This window comes from Grus americana, chromosome Z (assembly GCF_028858705.1).
Source record: "Grus americana isolate bGruAme1 chromosome Z, bGruAme1.mat, whole genome shotgun sequence".
Lineage (NCBI taxonomy): Eukaryota > Metazoa > Chordata > Aves > Gruiformes > Gruidae > Grus > Grus americana.
In genome coordinates this window covers 86,975,702-86,999,827 of record NC_072891.1, presented here as the reverse complement: position 1 = coordinate 86,999,827, position 24,126 = coordinate 86,975,702, and the positions used below count along the sequence as shown (strand labels likewise).

Sequence of the window (24,126 nt, the reverse complement as noted above, 5' to 3'; positions counted from 1 at the left end):
GCCCAATCTGTATGATCATAAAATTATAGAGAACCTTCATTAGACGTTAATTGGTAGTCTTGGTGGGACTGGGAACTTTGGAGAGATGTCTGAATGTGACCAAGTGCCTTCCAGCTGCAGCTGCAATAAACCTCTGCTCGGCTGACATGTAGGAAAAATGAGCCAGTGTACAGACTAAAGTAGTTTTTAAAATCACACATGTGAAAGTTGGGGTGATGGTGGCACCTCCACCGTTCATTGAAGGGTTAATCAATGACTACAGGACATTACGGGCATGAGCTGGATATGTAAGTGTAGTGGTGGAAGGGGTCGTAGAAGATAACCACCGATCTCTTCATCCGCTGGAGTCATGCAGTGGATTTACCAGTGCATTTACAAGCCTGTTTCCCTAAATATGTAAGGAGTATGCACGAACCCGTGTGTGCACGTGGGCAGATCTCTGTTGGTGCGTGTCTGCCCGCACGCATGGGCTGCATTTCTGCACGTGCACCCTCGGTGCCTCGCTGCCGATGGCGCGGCCCCCGACATCCCAGGAGAGCGGTGCCCGAGCCCGCTGGTGGTGACGGGCTCCCCGTACCCTCGCTGCTGGACCCGAGCGCGATGCCCCACCTGCTAACGGAGCAGACCCCGTCCCCTGCTCGAAGCTGGATTTGTCCCCCAGCATCACCTCGTCCATCCAGGCGGGTTGCTGCGACAGTGTCTGTAGGTGACTGAGCATGAAGGGTGTGGGAAGCATTCGGGGGTTCCAGCCAGCAGGATGCTCCTCCTGCTTTTGGGAGAAAAATGAGCTTTAACAAGCAAAATGTATTTCACTGTTTGTTCAGGTTTGTTCTCAGGAGGGGGTTGTGGGTGCTCAGCCACGGAGGCAGGGTGCTGCTTACACTGCTGCCCGTGCAATTAAGAGTTATCGCCACATTTCCTGGCGCTTCTTTCAACGAGCGGTACAGACACTGTCTAGTTAATTGCATGGCATTAATTGCGCTACGTGTTATCCTGTGAGTGACTGTGTATTCTTGGTCAGCTGGGCTCCTGCAGTACCTGGCACCGCCAGGGGCTCTGCCTTGGCTACAGCTGGATGAAATTTCTGACATAGTTTTATTGTATTATGTTTAAAGAACACAGGTAGATGCTTGGTGGGCTCAGAACTTGCTGCTCGTCTCTTTTTTTCTCATTGAAAATCAAAAAGTGAAGATTTCATTCTGTGTAAGGAAAGTTTTACTTAAAAATCATTTGTGAGAACTGTACTTTTGCTGAAATCTATCACTTTCTATTACATCCTAAAAAAAAAAAATAATTAATTGTGCAGAAATCATTTCCCCTTTTCCATTTATTAATGCTTTATTCACTTCTTTCCTTTGGGAATAGATAAATTGCTGGATACACCAGGTAACCAAGGGTCCAGAGACTGGGAGCAGAGGATCTCAGGTGGTTTGACAAGCAACTTTCTTCTTTCAAAACTGCTCATTGAAGAGATTTACCAAAATTAGCATTTTTCAGTCCCCTTGTGAAACGTTTCTTTTTCATTAAAGCTCCTTCCAGCTACAAACCACGCCGGCCCCGGCGTTTTGTGAGCTCGGGGGGTGCGTGATGCGGAGCCTCCTCCGGTCCTGCCGGCATCCTCCGTCGGACGCCGGTGGGGCGGGGGTGGGCAGTAGCCGTGTGCCGGGAGGACGCTGGGCTCTGTGTGGGAGCAAATCCCCCAGGGAGTCCTGCAGCTCCCGGGGGCTCGGCCACCGTCCCCGAAGGGAGATCCGGGGGCTGGTGGCACGCTCCAGCGGCGGGTACGTCCTAGGGGAGCAGGAAGAGCACGGTGCCTGGTCCGTGCCCGCCGCCCCGCTGCCCTTGCGCTGCCGGCGCAGGTCGGGTGTGAACCGCGGCTGGCGGGCAGGAGGACAGGCCTGGGGCTGCCTTCCCGTGGGGCGGCATCACCACCTGCGACGGACGTGCGGACCCCCGGCCCCGGCTGCCGTTCCCTCCCAGAGGGGTCTCGCTGCAGCAGCCATCGCCCTCAAGTCTTGGACCTGTCATTCCTCCTGGCGCGGTTTCTGATAATCCGATCTCGACAAAATTTCCCGACCTGCCCTTCAAAGACCGGCCTGTGAATCCTGCCTGCGTGTCCTGGGGCTTTTGCTGGTTGTCACCCTGGGTTTTTTTCACTGAGATAAGTTGGGTAGAACGTGATGGGCTTTTGCAACATATAGTTTATTTTCCTGCTCAGCTTCTTCCCAGGAGGAACAGTGTTTCCAAAACACGTTTTGTTTCAGTATGGCTGTATTTTGCTAGTTTTCCCCTTTTTGGACTTCTGTTATTGTAGCATGTGGACGGCTCTGTGCCTGGTCCGGAGCAGGCAGGTTAACGTCGCGGTGTGCTTGGCGCATGGAGCAGAAGGCAGAGTTACTGACATCCTCCGTCCCGCGGGACTTCTGCGCGCAAAGAAAACGTGAGGGAGCAGGAGAGGGCCTGGCAGATTACTGGTGGATAACCCACGGCAAGCCCTGGGTTTATAGTCCCCCAGGTTAAATGCAGCTGATGTTTACAGATTACAGCAGTGTAAATCACTGATTCTCTTGGTTGCTAATGAATGTTAAAATTGGAAGAAAGTCCAAGATTTGATCAAAAAAACCCAAACCCTGACAATAAAAATTACTTTGGACTTTACTTCGAACATAGACCTTGTTTTCCAGTTGAGATTATTGGATTTTTTTTTTTTTTTAGCCTTACTGAACTCAATTTGAAAACTCAACATCTCTCTGAATTTAAAAGAAGAAGAAAAGATTTGTTTGGATAACATCTTTTTAACTCTTTTAAGCTCTTGTTAACTGAAGGATTTTGTCAAAATTGTCACAAATTTACAAAACTGTGTTAGTGACGTGAAACCACTCTTTTGTGTGAAAGCAAGTTTTAACTGCAAGGTGTTTCCCAGCTGCCCCGTACATGGAGAAGACTTCCGAGGGAGTGAGGTCCGTGGGTCACGGAGGATGCAGCTCTCCAGGCAGGGCCGCAGACCCCTTCCTCGCACCACCACGACAGCTTGGTGCGGAGAGGCAGATTCGCTTTACTGAGGGAAAAATACGCCGTTGCTCTCTGCAGAGAGGCCAGACCATTCTCCTTCTTTTCTAAGGCGTCTCACACTTGTTTGTCACTCTGACCTTACGGGGATGCTGCCCAGGGCTGCTGGGTCATGAAGCAATCTCTCGGGCGGTGGGTGAGAAGCGACTTCTGCTGCTGCCCCTTGGTCTGTATCCTCCTCCAGCGCAGGTGATGCTGGCCCTGTCGCACACGCGGCCTTTGTGTACTGGATGTCGAGGTTGCGTTTGGATAGCCGCTGCTTCGCGTCGTTAGCGGGTGATACGCAGGCTGCGTGGGTGCGTTCGGGTGGCTCGGGGCAGTGTTTTTTAGCCCTGCTCCCCATGCAGTCAAGCATGTCTTAGCTACCAGGGTAATGATTGTTATTGGAATTCGCTGAAGAAATTTATGATCCATGTGATTACTTCCACAAAAGAAAACGATAGAGAACAAATAAAAGTCATGAGAATGTTAATTTTAAAAAGTTACAGTAAGGTCCTGTGTCACAAGGGAAAGGTAGGGACACCGGTAGCCCCTGCCGGGACGTCGGGCTGGAGGGGCAGAGGGGTTCATCCGCATGGCCCAACTTAGGGACAAGTACAGCGGATGATTTTTAAATTTACCCTGGACCCCAACCAGGAATGGGCAAGATGTTGCTGTTCCTGGCCAGACTCTGATTTTTGTCCCACAACCTTCCATTCTTATCCCTTATGCATTTGCATTTATTGAACACAGTTTCTCCTGGTTTGTTTTAATCTTCTGCCGGTGGAGAAAACCAGCGGCTGGGACGAGTCCAGAGGAGGGACGGCACAGCCACAGGGTTGTGGTTGCTCTCCCTGTTGGGTCACAGCGGCTCCCGACGGTGCTCACCGGGAGCTGCCGCGTGGTGCTCACAGGGAGGAAGGCACGTTTGTTGTATCACCTGCAGCCATCATAAGGATACAACCGTTCATGCCTGTGGTCCTGATGGCTTCTTGCCATCCCAAATGCATGTGTAAAAACCTGATATCTGAGAAAACGCAGTGAAAAGTGTCCAAACATATGTCTTCCTTCACGTAGGTGGTTGGTTCTGGTTGAGCTCTAGTGGCTCTGGAGCTTCTGATTCACAAGGTCTTCTGAATCTCTGGGGACCAGAGCAATGTGTTGAACTTGGAAGTGACATATAAAACTTCTTTGCTGAGTACTTGTTCAAATTTTTGCATTTCAGTCCAGAGGTACCAGCAGCTGGGTAACAAGCATGTTCCGTGTTTGCCTGGGCTGGTGGTTTCTGCTGGTGTTAAGTGCCACACGGTCCTAAGAAGACAAGGCTAAAGAAGTTCATTACTACTGTGCTACCTAATGGGACTGCAGCCAGGGGCTCCACGCGGTGAATGGTGGCAGTGGTCAGGCTTTCTCCATCCTGGGAGATCTCCACACGTTGGCTGGACAGCCTCTGTCAAAGCTTTGTGCACCTGCCCCATCCTTCTGCCTTTTCGAGAGGGAGGAGGGTTTCCAGCACCCTCCTGCCCCGAGTCCAGCACCGGTGCACAGAGGTGCCTGCATCCTCCCCCGACCACCGGCAGTTCTCTGAAGTCATGGCAGTTTGAGAGACACCGTGAAATGTCTTCATCTCTTGGTTCTTGAAATTTTTAAGCTCACACTTTTCAGTTTCTTTGCGCATCACAAAAGAAACTTACCTTAAAGCCAAACAGACCGGTAAACATGAGTTGATAATCCCAAGAGAAAACACTGGAGAACGGGCAACGCAGTGCTGCAGAACGGATAACGCTGTTCTGACTGCAGCAGAAGGTCCATCCACCACCATCAGACACTGTTTGCAGCCACCTCGTGGGCGAGGGGGCTTTGCCTCTGTCCCACCACCTCGGGGTGCAGGGCATCTCCAGGGCTTGCTGCTGCCTCGTAGCAGCAGCGTTACTCGGAATCGTTCTTCCTCCTCCCCTCCGCCTCTGCCTCTGGGGGTGACGGAAGGGTCTGACCCCCTTTGGGCTACAGCCGCATAAAGCATGGCGGCAGCTTGGAGTCAGGTCTGCAGCGAGAGGTGGGCTACCTCTGGCAGAAGCCCTTGGTTTGGTGTCTTTGTGTCTCAGTGATGCCAGAATTACTAAGGAGGGGGCTGACATTTCACGTGAAGGAGGGATGGGCCCGACTGCCACCCCTTCCTCGCACCGTGCATGTGTGCGCGTCCCCGGGTAGCTGATTCGTTGTGTTTTTGAATGGGGCGAGGGCTCGCCGCTAAGCAGGGCTGTCAAGAAGTGTAGCTGATGGACCTTGGAATATCTGGTGAGAATCACGAGGCATTCATGCAGCGTTCATTCATCTAGCTTAGTTTCACTTATGGCTGTACCATTTGTCTGCCCAAGTGCTGCGATGGTAGTAGCAGGGTTGAGACTGTCTCCCCCACTTCTCCTTTTCCCCTCCCCTCTCTCGTATTTCTTTTATCTCATTTTCCTTCCTGCCTCCCTTCTCTCTCTCTCTCTTTTTTTTTTTTTCCCCCTGCAAGGCTGATGGATATGCAGAGTATGTTAAGAAGCAAGCAATACTGTCACCGAGCTGATGGTGCTCAGTGACTCTTCGAGCTCCTGGCTGGTCTGTACTGCAGGAGCTTGACACCCTGACCACTGAGGCATAAAAAACAGAGAATTGGAAGCCTCAGCCTGACAGGCACCGGAGCATCCCCCAGAGAGGGTCCACGATGTGTGTCTGTGTGAGTGTGGGGAGGAGGGCAGTGGGGATGGTGGGGGAGGAGAGCAAGGCAGGAGCGGATGAAACAATGAAATGTCAGCCCGTTCCCACCCGCAGCCCTGCCGCAGCGCTGATGAGCGTTCGGAAAGCGCTGCTGCCTGCCCAGCGGCGTGCGCAGTGTGGGCATGGGACGGACTGGGTCCGTGCAATCTCAGGAGGATGGGAGCGGCGGGTGCGAAGGGGAGGGACAGTGGTGGGACAGCTGAAAATGGGGGTTGTCCTGCCCTCAGATGGGTACGCGTGCCCTCCCTCGGGGCGCAGCTCTCGCAGGGATGCAGCAGCTCGCTGCAAGCCTCATTCAAAGCCTGGGGTGCTACCGGTGCACAAGGAGCTGGGCAGGCTCCACTCCGCACCCCGTGCAAATGACCTGCAGTGGGGATCGGGGTCTGTCCTATCCACCCTGTCCCTCTGTCTGTGCACCCTGCAGCTCCCGGGGAGGGTGCGGCAGTGAAACTCCATCCCATCACCTTATGTGTGTCGTGTTGGTCAGGCAGCGCGACTGTTTTGTGCAACTAAAGCAGGGCTAAATCTTTGCATTTCCTCGCTGCCCTGTGGAAAGGAAGAAATGAAACCACTGGGGAAGGTGGTGTGTGAGCCTCTCCCCAGAGAAGGGGCACCCACAGCATGAAGGGATTTTTGTGCAGCACACACTGGAAGGAGGACCTGGCCGTGAGCCTTCAAGGACTGGGGAAGATCATGTCACTCACCCGTGACATCACCAGCCAGTTTGCTGCCCATGAGCTTTGCAGGGTTGGTAGGACAGAGCCGGGTCAGAGACTTGCTGGAAGCCAAGGGGATTTGGGAACAGGGGTGAGCAGGGAGGACTCTGGCTGAGCAGACACCCTCAGGTGCAGCGGTGGGGAGGCAGAAGAAGGGACCAGAGAGGAGCTGCTGTGTCCTGCCGGAGGGGGCTTGCTCCCTGGCTGGTGGAAGGCAACAGGGATGCCTCTGCCAGGGTTCCTGGTACCGTGGGTGGCTCCTGACAGCTCTTCTGGCTCTGCTGGCTTCACCATGCCTCACTCTTTGAGAGTGGTCATGGTGACAGAGGTAACCTTCAGGTACTGAAGTCATCTATCATCCACGACAGGGAGCAGAGGGGAAATGCAGATACAACGTGCTTCACCAGGAAGGGAGGTTTGGAAGCCGCTCTGCTTTCCATGGCTCGTGGTGAATTAATGCCATTCCTTAGAAGCAGTAATGAAAACCTGCTCAGAGCTTGTGTAGAAATGTGGCCAAAACAGCAAGTGCTGAGTGTGGAAGCACTTGCTGCTGCTGTCTTCAGATCTTGACTCATTGCCCTGTCCATGGATGCTGGTCCGGGGGGAGAGAGCAGCTCAAGGCTGGTGGGTGCAGTCCGAGGGGTCCGAAGGGCTGTGGGGAACGGAGAAGGGGTGTTAATGGAGACCCCCGGAGCAACGCAGTGATGGGCGGCTCTTGCCATCAGCACGTTCAGCGTGTTTATGGGCATCCTTTGGTGCAGGCTGAGAGGCAGCTCGATTTTACTGAAGCAGCACCATGCGAAGACCAAGCTACGCTGGACCCGACCCTGTATCTTCACATCTACCTGTGTTACGTCTGTATTGGCAGAAAATACATTTGCAAGCATCCACAGTGGCTGCTGGGACTACATGGCTATTGCAGCCCACCGCGCTGCCGAGCCGAGAGCTCCCCCCGACAGGCAGCACAGAGGCGTCACGACGCCTTGACCAGAGCATCGTCCCCTCTCCCCTGGGCCATGGCAGCAGCTTGACAAAACCGTGTCCTGAGTGAGGAGGCTACTCACGGGCCCGGGGACCTGCTCGTGGTCCCCAGGGCAGGTCTGTGGGTCATGGTGGCCGGGGGTGCTGAGCCCAGGGCGCCGGACATGTGGTGGCAGGGGTCTGCTGCTCCGCTGGGTTAAAAGCAGCCCCTGGGTTTGGGGGTGGCCACGCCAGCGCCGAGGACCAGAACAGGCAAAGGTCACAGCGAGCATCTTGCTGCAGCCCTCTCCTCCTCTTGCCGTAAGAAACCCGCTCTTTCTGCCGCCGTGCTGTGTTGTGTGTGGGTATATTCGTGTGTGAGAGAGGGAGAAGGAGAGGAGGAGGAAAGAGAGGAGGAAAGCGGGAAACTGTCATTTGTGTAAGATTTCCTAATAAATCAGCAGCAGTGTTGGTATTTGCATGGTGGTGGAGCCGGGTGCGCTGCCCAGGGTCAGAGCCCCACGGTGCAAGGCTCTGTCTTGAAGAGCTTGCAGCTGAAGTATGAAACGGGAGGTGACATGTGAAGAGAACAAACAGATGGGGAGAGCAGGAGCTGGAGAGGAGATAAATAGCAATAACTCTTTGAGCCTTTTCTGTGCCTTTGTCTGGAGGGTTTCAACGCCATCTGAAACTGACGCAAGCATCCCTCTCCTTGGGTTAAAGTGATGGACGGATGTGTGGCACCAAGACCACGTTCTCCTGGAGAGGCTGGGAAGGGTATCCAGTATCTAGAAGATTAGCTGGTTCCCCTTCTGCCGGCAGAGAGGCTGTCTGAGCAGCCCTGTCCTCGTGTTGTGTTTCTTGCCCTGAGGGCTGTAGGGCCGTAGAGGCAAGGGCCAGCGCTGTCGGTGTGTCCCAGAGTCCTCGCCATCCCTCCTCGCTGTCTTGCTCCTGCAGCACGGGCTGCCTGAGAAAATCCCACCAGCTCATCAAGGCTGGGCTGCAGCACAAAAAGGATGCGTAAAAGATGGCTGAACCTCTTTATTTAATAATCGCCCACCCATATTGCCCTTCCTCAAAGAGTGTGGCCAGCAGTGCTTTTCCTAAGGCCATCACTGGAGCACAGCACGCACTGAAGAGCTCCTTTCCCCCACAATGGTAACGGCGATTTCAAATCAAATGACCTTTTCTTTTGTCTTTTTCTCTCTAACTTAGGGAGCGAGTTTTCTGGGAGCCCATACAGCCACCCACAATATTCAACATACAACGACTCCTGGAGGTTTCCCAACCCTGGACTCCTGGGTAAGTTGCCGTCCCAGGGGCTCGGTGCAAGGTGTGCCTCGTGTGCAACCTGGCAGTGATCGTGCGCCGCTGGGGTGGGCGGGACGCGTCTCCTGGTGCGTTCCGAGTCCCTGTGCTCGGCCCCCGTGCAGGACTGCAGGTCTCCATCGGGGCACACAAATGCTCTTGGTTCCCTTTGCCAGCAAGAAGCCCCTGCCCAAACCTCTTGTCTTCCCGTTTCTGCCCCATAAAATCTTTCCAGAGACACAGCGTGTTGCCTGAAGGCAGGATCCCCATTTTTTTGAGGGTAAGGAATCCTGTTCAGACAAAACTTGGGGTGCCAGGTTGCTTATGGCCAAACACGAGCCCCGTCACGCCCCACGCTGTTGTTTCTCAACTCATTCAAGCACTTTGCATTTCTCCCCGACCTCGCGTTGCGTTTGCTCCCCACTTGTGCGTTTGCCCCATCCATCCCTTCTCTGCAAGGGACCGCTGCGCCCCACAGCAGCCTCACTGACGCTGGCACATCCCTACAAGCGGTGGGGGGCAGGAGCCCCATGGCTCATGCAGGATCATGGCCCTCATGTGAAGGATAAACATAATCCATTTTACACCACTGTCAAAAGCTGGCCCACTTTGACCTTATATACATGTAGCATGCAGTAATTAGAATTTTTCCCTGCATAATTTGCATGGATGAGGTAAGTAAAATACCAATTAATTGTCATCTCTCAACACAGGAGTAGCATGCCTTAGAGATTTCCAGATTTATGGATGACAGGGCTGTTATATGTGACCTCCAGCAGCGAAATAATTTTGAATTTTTGTCATACTTTTTTCATCCAGTTTCTTTGTTTTAAGTAATTGAGTCCCCATGTAATTGAGCCACCCAGGCTGTATTCATCATGGTTCTTGTCCTTAAACAAATCCTCGGGGAGCAATAGACAGCCTCTGCCTCTCATGCCATGGTGCTGGTATAATGCTGCTATTTGCCGTGCCACATTTAAGGGTTTGTTAGCGCTTCCATCATAAATCAGCGGACAGATCTCCAGCTAATATGGATGGGCATAGCTGCACAAAGCCAGGGGAGTCCCTGCGCTTAAACCCGCAGTTTCCATGGCCACAGCCGGCAGCGCCTGCGGGATTTTGGCTTGGCCGTGCGGAGAAGATGCTTTAGCCAGAAGGAAGAGCATGCGCTGCGCTTTCTTAATTTCTAATTTCGCAGCTCCTTTGGAAGCAGGAGAGCTGCTTTAGCAAAGCTCTGCTGCATGGACAGGCCTGGGAAGCCAGGCTTTGGGTGGCTTTTTAAATTTTGCTTGGAAACTGGTAAAGAAACTGGTATGATATTATAAATAAATGAAAACCCAGCCCCAACCCAGCCCTCCCCCGTGGAGAGAGGGCTTTTGGCGAGGCTCTGGGCTGCACACCGCGCTCCCGCCTGTGGGTGCACACCTCCGTGGGGGAGGACATGCACCTCAGAGCTGCACCGGAGCCGCACCGGAGCCAGCCTGAAGCCATCCCAGAGCACCGCGCTGCCCCGCAGGGATGGGCAGTGGCCCTTCGGCTCCGGCAGCAGCAGGTCATGCCCGCGACCTGCTCGGCTCTTCGTTTGAGGTGACGAGCTTGTATGAGCTCTGAGTGTGCTGGCAAGGTGCAGGGCAGGGTACGTCCCCGTGGTGCCCCAGAGCTGGTGGAGATGGGCAGGTCTGGGTCAGGAGAAGAGTTTACAACAGAGGCTGGTGAGGAGCCAGCCACTTGCTGCCAGGTCACCTTTTACCTGTGCTCATTCCCTTTTTTTTCCTGTTTTTCCTCTTTTCTCATTTCTTTTTTGGATGATACATTTTGGGGGCAAATTCTGTCTCGTCTTTGACCGTGTGGGAGGTGCACCGTATGAGCACAGCTGAAAGGATGGCGTGCTCCCTGCGGCAAGGCTCGTGCCTCAGGCTGGCGAGGATTTCTGCAGCAGTGTTTACTCAGCAGCATGCTGTGAACATGTGTTTAAATGAGGCAAGGGCACAAAGATTTGGATGCTACCATTTTCCTTCAGAAACTGCAGCTTTATTGAAACTGGAATGTTTCACAGTATAATGACAACACTGCTGGCATTTTTTTGCTGGCAGGAGTTGTTAAAATGTATAATCTTAGCTTCCTTGGTTTTATCCTCTTCAAAATAATTTGTTTCGGTATTTTCAAAATCTTATGTTTTAGTGAACACAGACTCAGTCGCTGCACAGATAATGTTATATTGCTTTGAGGGTACAATAACACACTGATTTGGAGTTACAAGACTGAAAGTTCTGATCCATCAAAAAGAAATAGAACTAGGAATTTTTCTTCTGCAGCGAGTCCTAAGGGTGAACTTACCGTTCCAGTTCAGCCTGGTCACAAAACTGGGAGTTCTGGAGTTTTCTGGAGGGGGAATCCCCTTTGACCGCTGGTAGTTTTAAAATACCTGTTCGGCTGAGGAACTGCTGGGCTGGTTGAGAGCTGGCGTAGCCTGTCCCTGTGCTGCTCGAGTGCCCCGCGGGCACCATGTAGGAGCTGGGCGGTGAGGTCTCGGTGAGCCGAACCTTGGGATTCCCTTTCATTTCAAGCCTCTCTGTCAGAAAAGCACCAAAAGCAAAATGGTCGTTGGTTTGGAAAGGCATTTGTTAGAAGTCAGCATTGCAGAAGTCCGTGGCACAACACCGAGGTGGGGAAGCCCAGCCTGCTTGCCCGTGGCACACAGTGCTGGAGGACAAGGCCGGCGAGCTGGTGCTCCAGGAGACGCTGCAAGGTCCAGGTACAGCCGTAGGACCCGAGCGAGGATGGGTCCGTGTTTGGCTGTCAGCTGTGGGTCGGACACATCTCTTGTGCCCTGCAAAGATCCTGCTTATCTCTGCCTGTGTGCCTGGGAGCCTGATCCTGCACTCCCTTCTCCCTAGTGCCTGCTGACCCCACTGCTAATTCAGGGCAAGTAGGAATCTGTGGCAGAGCCTTAAAATCCTGCTCCGAGTCTCCTTGCACACCCAGAAGGCTCCGTGTGATGAGCCTGAGCACCTGCGGTGGAGAGGAGGTTAATTTAAACTATATCCAGGATGCTTCCACTCTTCTCAGGAGTATACGTGAGTGCGTTTAGTAATTCTCTCCTGAGAGCAAGCTCTGGCAGTATCAGCCTCAAAGCAGAAACCTTGACAAAATTAATCAGGACTGGTACATGGTCTGACACAGTTTGTTTTACTGTCCCGCTCCCTTCACTGAGATGAAAGTGTAATACTGTAAGCACTTAACAGCACCTACGTTCAATTAATTCCCTGTGCTGGCAAGGAAGAATTGCACCGCAGCAATCACACCGGGACTTTCACAGGTCTTAACCTGTACAAAGGAGCTAAAAGGAGAGATGCTGTGATCTGCGAGTGGCAGCAAGAAAGGATACTTGGGTTGAAAAATTATTTTTGGGTGCAATAAAGAGAATAGGAACAGAGAGAGACGAGCACGGTGAAAAGGCTTTGGTCGTTAGTCCCCGGTCTTTGTCCCATGGGTCTGGAGCAGCAGTGAGGGGCGTGAGCCGGTGTCTCCACGGGAAGGCAGGACCGTGTTGTTGGCGTGTGGGTGGTGGGGGTGGCTGTCTGGCCCCAGCAGAGCACCGGCTGCTCCCCATTGCCCGGTGCTGCCCACTCCTCTGCACCGGGAACCCATCTTTGTTGGCCCCAGCTGGCGCGGGCACTGGTGCAAATGGGTGGCCGTTCTCCCTGCTCTGCGGGGCAGTCCCGAATGCCGTGCCCTGTAGCTGTTGTGGAAGGGGAACAACCAACCCGCAGTCCTCCAGAGTGGCCGGCAGAAGCTGGGACAGAAGAAGAAGTCAGTTATCTGCTGCAGCTCTGCGGCATCTTCCTGCTCTCCCGACCGGTCGTTGGCCACGGTGGCCCCCACACCCGCACCAGCGCTGCGGCGGGGGCACGTCGGCCTTTGCTGCGTGGGGTGGCTCAGTCCCGCCAGCATCCGGGACTGCCCCGGGACGGGGGACCATCTTTTTTCTTTTTTTTTTTTCCCCCCGAGTGACCTGCAAGCGGTACAGTACAGGGGTGCACATGGAGGTGCGCACACACGTGTGCGGAGAGCAGCCACGTGCGGGCCTGGGGCTCCGTCCGTCACTGCCAGCGCGTCCTGGCATGCACCGGCGTGGAGCCAGCTCACCACAAGAGCGGGAAACAGCAACGCAGTCTAACGAAGAAAAACGATTCAATTTTGTGCTGGCTTGTTGCAATAACTTCTTTACCATTGTTATTCATCGCATTCGGCTCGACGCTGCTCGTGGTGGGTTTCGTTCGATGCGGCGTCACTGGTCCCACCCAGGCGTGGTCCCCGTGTGCTGGCGCGGTGCTGCGGCTGCCGGTGCCGGCGTGGCGTCCTGCGAGGGCAAGGCTTGGAGCCGGTCAGTTAGGATTAGATTCAGTTCTTCTGCGGGTTTCTGTGGAAAGATTAGAGAACAAGTAGGCAGCAGAAATGACCGTGTCAAGAAATAAATTGATGGTAGTATGAATTAGAAAGGGAAAACGACAGAAGGACGGACAAGTCTGTTCTGGATGGGGGCCTGGTGACAGGGAAGAAGAGTGAATGCTTTGTGATGTGATGTTTTCATTTTTCACTGTAAATACAAGCTTTTTTGATTTCACTGCTGAAAGGCAAACTGGAAAAATCAAACTTGAGAGAAGTGTAAGGCCTTTGGAAAGCATGAGAGAAATATTGGGCTTTGGTAGCTGTAACTGAGTCAGAACAGCAGCGGAGGAAGAGGGAGGGGGAAGGTGAAGACCCTGACCCCAAAAAGACCGCCCTTTACCCCAAAACCTCAGGAAGCGGTGCATCCAGCTCTGGTGGGACCCACGCCTTGCTCCGTGGGTCAGGGTGAAATGGTTTGGTGCCACTGGGTCCCTTCCCTGGATTTTCCACCCCTTTGCCTGAGCTGCCTTGGCTGGTGCCGGTGCCGGTGCCGGCAGGGACCTGTGTCTCCGCCGGTCAGACCGGGGAGCTGGGCACCACCTCCCTGCTCCCCATCCACCTCCTGGTGATGCGGAGGGGCAGGACCCCAGTTCCACCCGGCCCTTCGTGGCCCGTGCGGTGTTTTACCGCGAGGTGCTGCCTGCCCCTCAGCGAGGGACGATCCCCGGGGGCTCCCGGGCAGCAGGAGTGGCTGTGAGGGGACACGGACAGACAAACTGGGCACCCCCGAGAGCGCGGCCCCCAGCTCACTGGCTACAGAGCACAGCCCCAGAACCCCAGCTTGGCAGGACAGGCACATTTCAGAGTCTGGTGAGCTGTTCAGTTTGGCTTTGCTCGTTCAAGACGGCCTCATTTGGCCAAGGACGGCTGCCATGTTTTTAATTGCTTGAGTTTGGCTGGGATACACAATATACCGCAGTTTATTTTAGGGTGCCCATGAGGACGGTGTTCACTGTCCTTGTGAAGCTTTCCAATATTCTACTCTGTGAAATACGGTTCCAGAGGCTGGGGCTTGTTAACCTGACATCAGTTATCTGGAAGAGAAGCATCCATCCAGCCCAGGACATCAGTTGTGGTGCCCTCAGCAGATAACGCAAGGCTGTCAGCTGTGCACTTCTGCAAGTGTAAATGGGATGAGGACCCTCTGAAGGGATCTGCTTTGCCTCCATGGATTATGGCTTAAAATACTTACCTTTTAGTTACTAAACCTAGGTGAGATGGGCTCCTGCCTAGAAGTTCTGCAAACATCTTTCCAAATGCTTAGCCTGGCCAGTGATTTCAGCAACTGTCTTGAATTACTCTTGTGTATGGTAAGACAACCCTTCCAGACAACTGGGACCACAGTCCTGAAGCTTGGCTTGTCTTCTTTAAACCCAGCCCTTTGCAGCGGATTTGCACAATATTTAAGTTTGGATGTCTGGGGCGCTGAGGACAGCACAGACCCCTGCCCCGTGTACAAGCTGCCACAGCACTGACAGATGCAGAAGCCGCGTTCCTGTAGCCAAACTCCATTGTTTCTGACCCATCGTGTTGCAGCAGCAGAGTATCACATGCTGCGGTAGGACTCTGTTCGTGAGAAAGAAGTTTATTCTCCATGGCTCTGCCGAGGAGCGTGTTGCACATACCGTGCAATAGCAGATGTTGGCTGAGTTCCGTGTTTCGGCCGCGTTGGCTTGTGCTGCCTTGGAAGTGAGCAGCAGGAGGCTGGCGGTGAAGCCCGAGCTGATTTCCTGACGCAATACTCAGGACAAAAGCAGCCTAGAAGAAACAGGGGGACTTGCCTGTGAGATGGATCCTAGAGGATCCACAACAGCGAGGTGGGGTGGAAGAGCCCGTCCTTTCAGGAGGTGTTTCAGTTGGCGGGGCTGTCTCCTCAGGGTGTCTTCTCGGGCAGCACGGCTTATTTCATCAGCCCTGGAATCCACTCCAGGCAGCTCACTGAGGCCGGTTTGGGGAGAACACGGAGAAAGCCCTGCATGTCGCAGTTATACCACCATCCTGAGCCGACGGTTAACAGTAAATGTCCATGGGCTTCCTCTTAGAGGCTGGGGATGTGATTCTCACTATGTGCTTGGGGTTTTGAACCAGCAGCCCTTGAGCAACCACTCAGATTGTTTTGGGGTGAACATCAAAGCCTTCAGCTGGAGGCTGTGCAAGAGAAGGGGAGGCCAGGAGGTTCTCCAGCCTCCCAGGCGGAGACTCCTTGGCTCAGCGAAGAGCAGGGCATGCCGGCTAGGTTCTGCTGCCCACTCCAGAGGGTGTGCTGGGGCCATGGTGGTGGAGCAGCCAGGGCTCTGCCACACTCAGCCCATGCCCAGGTGCTGGGCGGCCATCGGACCTGTCCGAGCAGGGTTTGCCAAAGTCCGAGGTGGGAAGCGAAAACGCACCTTTGGCTTTGCTGCCACCGATACTTTGCTGAGGGGTCCCTAGACCCGACTGAGGTCTGGTAGCACCACCTTCTCCTGGAGGGCCCCACTCCTCTGCCTTGCTGAAGCTGCAGGAGTTACCCCCTCTATCACAAGTCACATCCCTGGTCGTGAAGACTCTCAACTGTGTCTGCTGGGCTGCTGTCCCAAGTGGGGTAAAGGCAGGGAGTTCAGGATGGCTGGCAGCTCCTGGGTGGATCACTTGTGAGAGCAGACCCTACGGCCCAGCTTGCTCCAGAGCCATCCCTCGTGTTGGCTCTTTGTAGCTCATCCAGACCTGCCTGGGGGTCTCAGACGCACGTGTCCGAGTGAGTCCTTCCAAGGGGCTTCGTCCACCCTGCAGCATGTCTTGCATCTCGTGCATGTCAAACTGCTGGAGATCTGGAGACCAAACTGCCAGCACCTTGAAAAATTTTTTGCCCGACTCTTTTCTTACGCCGAATCAGAGTTGGTTTCCTCTCTGGTGCGCTTGGAATGCATTTAATAGCAGGTGCTGTCTGGACAGATTGGTATCTCTTTGATCTGAAGTCAAAGACTCTTCCTCATCCTCGTCCAGGTTCCAGGGGATCCTTTGGTGATCACCCAATCTACCAGCACTTAGCCCTGTGGGGCAGCAAAGTCATAGCTGATATTTTTCAGGCCTTGCCGTGGTAGATGAGTGCCTCAGCATTCATCAATCTGCAAAGCTTAAGGCCTGGCCTGCGTAGTTCTTTCTGGTGCGTCACGCATGTACTCAATCAAAAAATAGAGCATAAACTTGATCAATTTGAGGCTTAAGTGTCCATTCCAAAAGCTGTGATATGGACTATCGGATACGTTATTGGCTGAGGCATTATTTGCTGGAGGTAGTTGTAAACCACTTTCGGAGTTCAAATTTGTTACCAGGTGAAAGTCAACAATATTTTCTGAAGACAATTTCTCCCTTTAACAAATGCATTGGATGCCAAAGGACTTTCCCTGGCCAGGCAGAGGCTGTCGCGGTGTCGTGATCCCAAAGCAGATCTGGTAGCACAAACTCCTTTCTGGAGCTCCAAGGGCACTGCCAGAGCTAAGCAAAATCTGGGGCGTTATTCCCTGACAGAAATAATTTGAGAAAAGGGGGAATTGTTGTGGAGTCAAGTGAAATATGTTGAATGCTTTGGGGTTCAACCTCCTCCTCCTCCCACATGGGAAAAAATAAATCAGAGAAGCCAGACTGTGGCAATGTGTTGGAGCTGGAACATTTTGATGTGCCATTATGCAAAGTAATACACTTTTTTGGTGAAGTAAATGAAACTAATGTTTTGAGTGAAGGAAGGGAACCAGGTACCCTACCGCAGAAAAGCAAAGCAATGGTAGCACTGTTCTCATGCAGAATGCATGAATGTGATTTTTATTCTAATTACCCGGCCTTTATCGCTGAGAGCCTGAGCTCTCTGCCACCCGTGTCGACACGCTGCGAGCTGGCACCTTTCCACCTTTGTCTTCCTCACGGTCGTCTCTTCTCTTGCAGGCTCCCCGTACTACTACAGCGCTGCAGCCCGCGGGGCGGCCCCGCCAGCGGCCGCCACTGCCTACGACCGCCACTGACGCCGGAGCCCGGGGTGCGGGCGCTGACTGCGTGCACCGCCTGGACAACCGCAACGCATCACCTTGCTGCAGCCACGGCAGCCGTGCTGCAAGGGAAGGAGAAAGTACCTAGTAGGATTATGCTAATTGAAATTTTGCTCTTTAAACTTGGCGAACTGATTATTGTTGTGTTCTTAAAGCTGGTCGTGTTGACTGGGTCTCAAATGAAACAAAAAACCAGGAGGAAACAGTTCTCCTCATGCTCTGTGTGATCAAAAACACGCAGTAGCTTCATGTCTTTTGCAGCCGGCTGGCTACTGCTTTAATGGCCTGTGGGTGCCACGGCTGTATCTGGGGATAAGGAAGAGATGTGAGCAGCCCCTCTTGGGGCGGCTTCCTCTTGCTGCACACTGAAACAGGCTGTGAGACTCAAGGCAATTTTCTTTTTTTTTTCTTTTTTTTTTTTTTTTTGGTGGCAAAGAAAAAAATCAGTCTGCTCAATTTTACACAAGCACCACTGTAAATACTTGCTTGTTTGTATGAGAGTGGCTTAAGCATAAACAGCAACACTGTACAAATATGAACTCAAAACGCATCTGAAAATGTGTTTGAAACTGGTGCACTGATTCAAAGAATTCAGTAAGCTTTAAGCAACTTTGAACCAGGTTAACACTCATTGTGGCTATATTTCAGGCTGATGTTATTTCTGTATAGAGCATCCTATCTGACAGTCGTGTGTGATCACGCTCTATGCTGGTATCAAACACATGGGCAACTGAAGACATGGGCAGTTTTGTGATATTTTACTGCTTAACATTCATCTATGTTAATTTGTCGTCATAATGAGCACTGAAACAAATTCTCTGGTTTCAAGTTAAGCAGCATCCAAGAAGGAATTCCTAAGTAGTAGTTGACACCTTACCTACATCTCAATAGATTGTGTGCTAAAACCCAATTATGAAGACCCTGAGAGGAATGGGGAGAAATACCACGGTGATGATTTTTGTTAAACGGACGTACTGAGTGGGACGTACCGAGCGCGGGGCGGCCACACGCACTTTCTGAGGCAAAAGGGGAAGGCGCTTGATTTGGGGATCTGTGCATTTCAGTGAAGGCATTTCAAATTCAAGCCGCCGTAGTCCAGACGTGCGCCTGGCACGATTTTGCCCCGTTAATTCCACATTTCTTTCCTCCCACTCGGAGAGTGAGCACTAATAGTGACCTGTCCTTCAATGTGCGGCTTCCTGGGGATAACGAAGAGAGGAGAGCGGTACAAATGACCTGCCAAGCAGCCACACTGATCATGGCCACGTCATGGAGCCAGAGCTGCTGATTTGCCCCTGCAGCCGGCCCCTGCCCCAGGCCGAGGGGCAGCCGACCTCAGGCACGACCCCGTCCCCTCCTCCTGAGGGCAGTGGAGAAGCTCCCTGGCCCCGGTGAGATGAAGATCTGGCCACAGCCTCCTTATCCCCGACCCGACCGTCCTTACCTGCCCCGAGCAGCGCAGGCAGCGCGGAGGGGTCCTGCTGGCGCCTGCCTCTGCGTGTGCTGCAGCTGAAGGAGGTTGTTGGGTGTTGAACCTGAGATGCGTTCCTGTGGATCAACATTCAAGTACAAAAACTCGCTTCCAGCTGAAGAAGCATTTCTGTGAAATGGCAGTTCCTGAGTTAATGCTCTTCTCTCTCCTCCTCCCTCCCCACCTCATCGCTCGTGCTGTGTGTCTCATGTCCTTAGTGGCCACTGACCCATTGAGAAGCTCCCTCTCCAACTCCAGTGGTATCTTTTCACCTTACGGAAACGCAGCCATCGGTTCCAAATTCCCAGGGCAGGTGTGTTCAGATCCTCAAAAGCCATGGAGGCAGCCATGTCCCACCAACTTAATGACATTTCAGTGAGATGTTCACAGAGCACATCAGGGATCTTGGCCGGAGTCCTTCAAACTGTGTCCCTAACCCAGAAGTAAGTTTTGTGACAAACTTACCAACAAGAAAAGTCCTGCTTTTCGTCTTTTAGCAATTAATAATGAATACACACCTGTTTTTAACTGAAGACAAATAACAGCATGGACAGTTTACACAGGGAACCTTCTGAAGCGTTGCTGCGGGGTCGTCCCTTTCGAGCACCCCGTGATTGCTTGCACCCTGGTGACAAAGCTGCAAAGAGCGTTTCTGTCCCTGGATGCTGGTCGCATGGGGACTCCCCGCGAGCCCCTGGCCGAGGGGTGCACGCTGTCTGGACCTGAGCACACACACCAGCGCTGCGGGCTGCGAAGGGATGAGGCCGCCCAGCGCCCTGGCAGAACAGAAAAGAAACGAGGGTTTGACCGCAGGCGGCGATGCAGGCGATGGCTCTGGAGCTGAGGTGGGCTGAGCTACACCAGCTACGGAGACACCACCCGCTTGGTGACCAGGCTGGGTGAAAACGAGTATTTCTGTCTGCCATGAGGGAACAGCAGCTCCCGTCGATGGCGTGTGGGTCCCTCACCACTCTGTGTACTGCCCTGCAAACACGTTTCTTTTATTTGTGTCCTCGGGGGCACGGCCTGTGTGACCTACGCCGATTCAGAAGAGAAGACCAACAACAAGACTTGGGCAGATGCTGGCGTGCTCGGGCTGGCGGTGCTTGTGGTTGGGCGGGGGACGTAGGAAAGGCACGGCGGGTGTATTTCCCCTGAAGGATGCATGATGGCGCTGGATGAAGTGACCCGAGGTGCTCAGGCCTGGCTGGCCCTGCCGGGCACGGCGGTGGGCTCCATCCGTGGCCAGGGGTGCGGGCAGGGACGACGCGGGTGCACAGGCTGCGTAGAGGTCCCGGCCAGAGGGGAATCCCCAAACTCCCACCCTTGCACGTGCAGGGTGGGCACCTGCGCCCGGCCCAGCTCCCAAAGCATGGCTCGCTCGGATCTGCTGGGATGGCTTCTCAGCAAGAAAGGCCCGTAAGAGTCGGCCCACTGAGTATGCACGCCGCGCTTCTGGAAAAGACGCTTCTTGACAGTACTTTCCGGTTTTGAGAATATTTCACCTGGAGTTTACAAACTGCTTTCCTCAGGAGGTCTGGATTTTCTGTCCGTAGTCTTCATCGTGGGAATCCTTCCTTGTGGGAGCGTTTTTGAAAGGCGCCGCTGGCAGAAGGTGGTCCTCTGGGATGGTGGAGATGGCCTGCTGCTGCCCCTCCGCTGCGGCCCCTCCGTGTCACAGGGGGTCCCTGGGTGAGGTGGAAGCTGGAAGCAAATGGCCCCTTGGGGCTGTGAGGAGGGGAGAGAGCAAGACCAGCATGGCGGTTTGGGGTGCGCTGCCTGCCCTTCGCTCGGGCAGGACACCCCGCAGTGCGTCACTGCAGAAATCAGCCCCGTAAAGTGCCTTTAGGCAGTTTCAGCACTAAACTCTGTAATGCGCTTGGCTAGACGGAGGGTTTTCAGTAGTATGTGCTCCAGCAATAAATTCATCAAGTACAGGCTGAGAAGTAAAATCTGAGAGTTGGAGAGGGAAAGCGCTGGCGTCAGTCTAAATCAACCACGAGCCCGGGTTACATGAACTGACTTGTGGAGGAAACCCTCAGTCAGACGCTGTGAGAGCACGACCGTAAAGAAGACATAAAACTCCGTGGGTGTTGAGTTTGCTTAGCGTCTGCGACCAAGGGTTCAGTTATGGAGGCATCAGTGTTAGGCAGCTCCACTGAGTGCAGAGCTCGGGATGTCCCAGGACCGGATCCGCAGACCAAAAGTTTTTTTTGTTCGCTGTCAAATCAGAAAACTGCCCCAGGCTGCGGGAGCGTGGGGCCAGAGAGTGCGTGTTGGTGCAGAGACGCAGAGACGTCCAAGCAGTGCTCTGATCCGCGCTGGGACCGCAGGCGTCGGGGCAGCCTCGGTGCTTGAGGCACTTGGGAAGGAGACAGCAAGGGAAGCAATAGCGCCAGGAAAAGAAAACAGGAAAAAGGAAAAAGAAAAAAGGAAAAAGGAAAAAGAGGAAAAAGAAACACGCTGAGAGGTGGTTTTTGGAAGAAAGCCTTTCTGACCGGGGAGGGACAGTCCGTGGACCTCACAGCAGCGCAGTGCTGGGGCACCCCTCACCCCCCCCGGCTCCCTGCGGCCGAGCCCTGCGGTGCTGTGGTGCGAGGGCAGCGCCGTGGGCTCGCTGCGCCGGGTCATGGCAGCCGCTTGCTGTTGATAAATGCTCCACCGTGCCCGGTCTTAACTGATGGGGCTGTATTCCTTTTCTTATTTTCTTTAATTTACCTATTCTGCACGTCCTTCAGCATGGAGGAGAGAGGAAGCCATGTTACGGTGTCGCTTATTTCCAACCCATAGCTTCAAAGAGCCGTGGCCCGTAGCGGAGGTAACTCGTGTGGCTGCAGCTGCACGGCTGCGACCCAGTGTCCTCCCCGAGCTGTGCTCTTTCCTGCGCGTGTGTGCCCGCACACGTGCCACCAGGACACGTGAGGCCACGGCCACGACAGGTAGCATGGCACTAAGCTGACCCACCCTGTGACTCTGTCCCAGCAAACGCTGGGAAACCCTGCTTTTTCTTCTGGATTCACTGAGAAAATGACGTTAGAGGGCTAACAGCTCTTGGGTAACGTGCCCTGCAGCCCCTTGCTGAGCGTGCAGGCGATGGTCCTGTACAGGCGTTACCAGGCAGAGCCGGGTCGGGCGACTTGCACCGACACGGGCACTGGGGCACGTCCCGCGCTGCGGCCACCACCGCGCCACGCTGGAGATGGAGCGCTCGGTGGCGGCGCAAGGCTGGGGACGCCAGCCGGGGAACCCTGTTGTGTCCCTCAGACCGAAACCCACTCTTGTCACAGGTACATGTTACCGCAGCATGACAAACAAAAATGTCCGAAAGGATCAAAACCAGTTAGTGTCGCTTTTCTGGTGGAGCTAATGAGACTTGACGTGCAAACACTGAGTGAAAAGCATGTCAAAGAGGTGCCTGCTGCCAGGATTGCTCGCTTTGGCGTCGCGGCTGGCGTCGGCGTCAGCTCCGGCTGCGACATCCTCTCGATGCTCCGCTCGACCTCTGTCCTGCGGGAGGGCCCCGGGGCAGGAGCCAGGCTGAAGGGGCTGTGCGGGGCACCAACGCGGCGTTGCAGCGCGGGCGTGTGCGCGGGCAGAGATTGACGTGCGTGCGTCTGTGTGTGTGCAGGCACGCTTGAGTCTCCTGGACCCTGGGGGGGGTCCTGCAGTAGCCCTGGCCACCACCCGGCCGGACCCCTGTGTCCAGGGTCTTCTGCTCTGCCCCGTCGAAGCGAGATGGGAAAACGGCCGGTGGGCATTTAGACCTGCCTTCCGCTTCGCTCAGCCCCGTGTGGGAAGGAACCTTGTCCTGGTTTTTCACTTTCTAGTGGCCTTTGTACATTCTGAAATTACAGAAACTCATTTCATTGCAAATGGAATTCCTTTCCAAGAAAAAAAAAAGAACAGGCTTTTTTTTTTTCTTAGAGACAAACTACTTTGTATTAGGGACTTCTAGCATCAAAGAAATACATATCTATTGTATCCACCAAAGTCTGTAATGCCTGCATTGAAGCTTACTTCTTTAAAAAGAGAGGAAAACGAAAAGAGAGGGAGAGAAATAAAAGCCTCCTCCCCTTGAAAAATACATACAAACAAAAAAAAACCTTACAAAAAAAAAAAAAACTCGTAAAAATAACTGTTGAATTGCCTTTGAAAGTAGGGGATAACATCTGTTGCAAAACAGATGAAAAAATGCTTCTTAAAATGTGTATGTTTTGTATTCTTTTTTTCTAGTAGGAAAAGAACAGACTTGAAATCTTGGTGTTTTTTCCTTAGTGCTGTGTGTTGCTTTTGTGTGTTATAATATTTGAATGTAATTACAGCAGTGCCAATTTGCCAAAGATGTCGAACATTATTTGGGGGGTTTTTGTTTTGGGTTTTGTTTTGGGGAGCAAAAGGGGAGGTGGGCTGGGGAGCGGGGGTGCTAAGGCATGGGTCAAAAGGGAGGGGCCGTTTGAAGGGGTTCTGTTGCATTTATTTGGTTTTTTCAATTCTTTTTCTTGTCAATACTGAAATTTGTGATTTTATTCTAAGTTAAATGGTTGACTGCAACACTTTTTATTTTTAGATTAGTTGAAGAAACATGCAATAAGATTGGCGTAGTTCAATATCTGTGTGTCTTTTCATGAGAGTGACTGTTACTTGTGGACATTTGGTTTTATGTAACCTTTATGTGAGATAATTATTTGTAAATATTTACCATAATTTTATTGGTTCCTAAAATAAAAGTAATTTTTTTAAGTTCAAAAAGCCTGCTTTCGCTCTTGTTTTCACCTTGCGTCCTGGATCCCTTGGAAAAAATACCAGGTGGTTGCATTTGAAATGGGATTTCGGGGGCCCTCGGGAAGACATCCATGGCGCGGGGCCAGGCGCCGCAGCCCAGGGCTCACCGATCCCACCGCACCGGCAGGCAGCACCGGTGGACCCGGCAGGGCGCCGAGTGACCACGGAGCGGTCAGGTTTGTGTCGGTGAGGGAGGTCCAGCTCCTCAGAGCGCCTCGGTCCTGCAGGCGGGTTGGTCTCCTGGTGGGACAGAGACAACCTCCGAGCCAAGCCAGATGCAGTCTGAGCGGTTTGCTGGGGACTGGAGTCAGCTGCTGTTTCGGAGTGCCTAAAGAGCAGCTCTCGGTCTCAGAAGACCAAGTGGTTTCCCTGAGGCTTTCCCTGCTTCGGAGTAGGTCTCTGCTGTCAGCTGTGTGCCCTCATGGCCAAGAAGGCCAATGGTACCTGGGGTGCATGAAGAAGAGCGTGGCCAGCAGGTCGAGGGAGGTTCTCCTCCCCCTCTGCTCTGCTCTGCCCTGGTGAGGCCACATCTGGAGTTGTGTGTCCAGTGCTGGGCTCCCCAGTTCCAGACAGACTGGGAACTACTGGGGAGAGTCCAGCCGAGGGC

General features: G+C 53.4%; 1 protein-coding gene across 4 annotated transcripts in view; it reads left to right on the top strand.

The window, feature by feature from the left end:
- PAX5 (paired box 5) overlaps positions 1-23,372 on the top strand; it is a 142,305-nt gene extending 118,933 nt beyond the window's left edge. For all 4 annotated transcript variants that reach the window (XM_054809635.1, XM_054809633.1, XM_054809632.1 and 1 more), the window contains 2 exons: positions 8,703-8,789; positions 17,166-23,372. In XM_054809635.1, the coding sequence (XP_054665610.1) occupies positions 8,703-8,789; positions 17,166-17,242 (164 nt within the window). In that variant the 3' untranslated portion in view covers positions 17,243-23,372. The remainder of the gene's footprint in view (positions 1-8,702; positions 8,790-17,165) is intronic.
- The last annotated feature ends 754 nt before the right edge of the window (positions 23,373-24,126 follow it).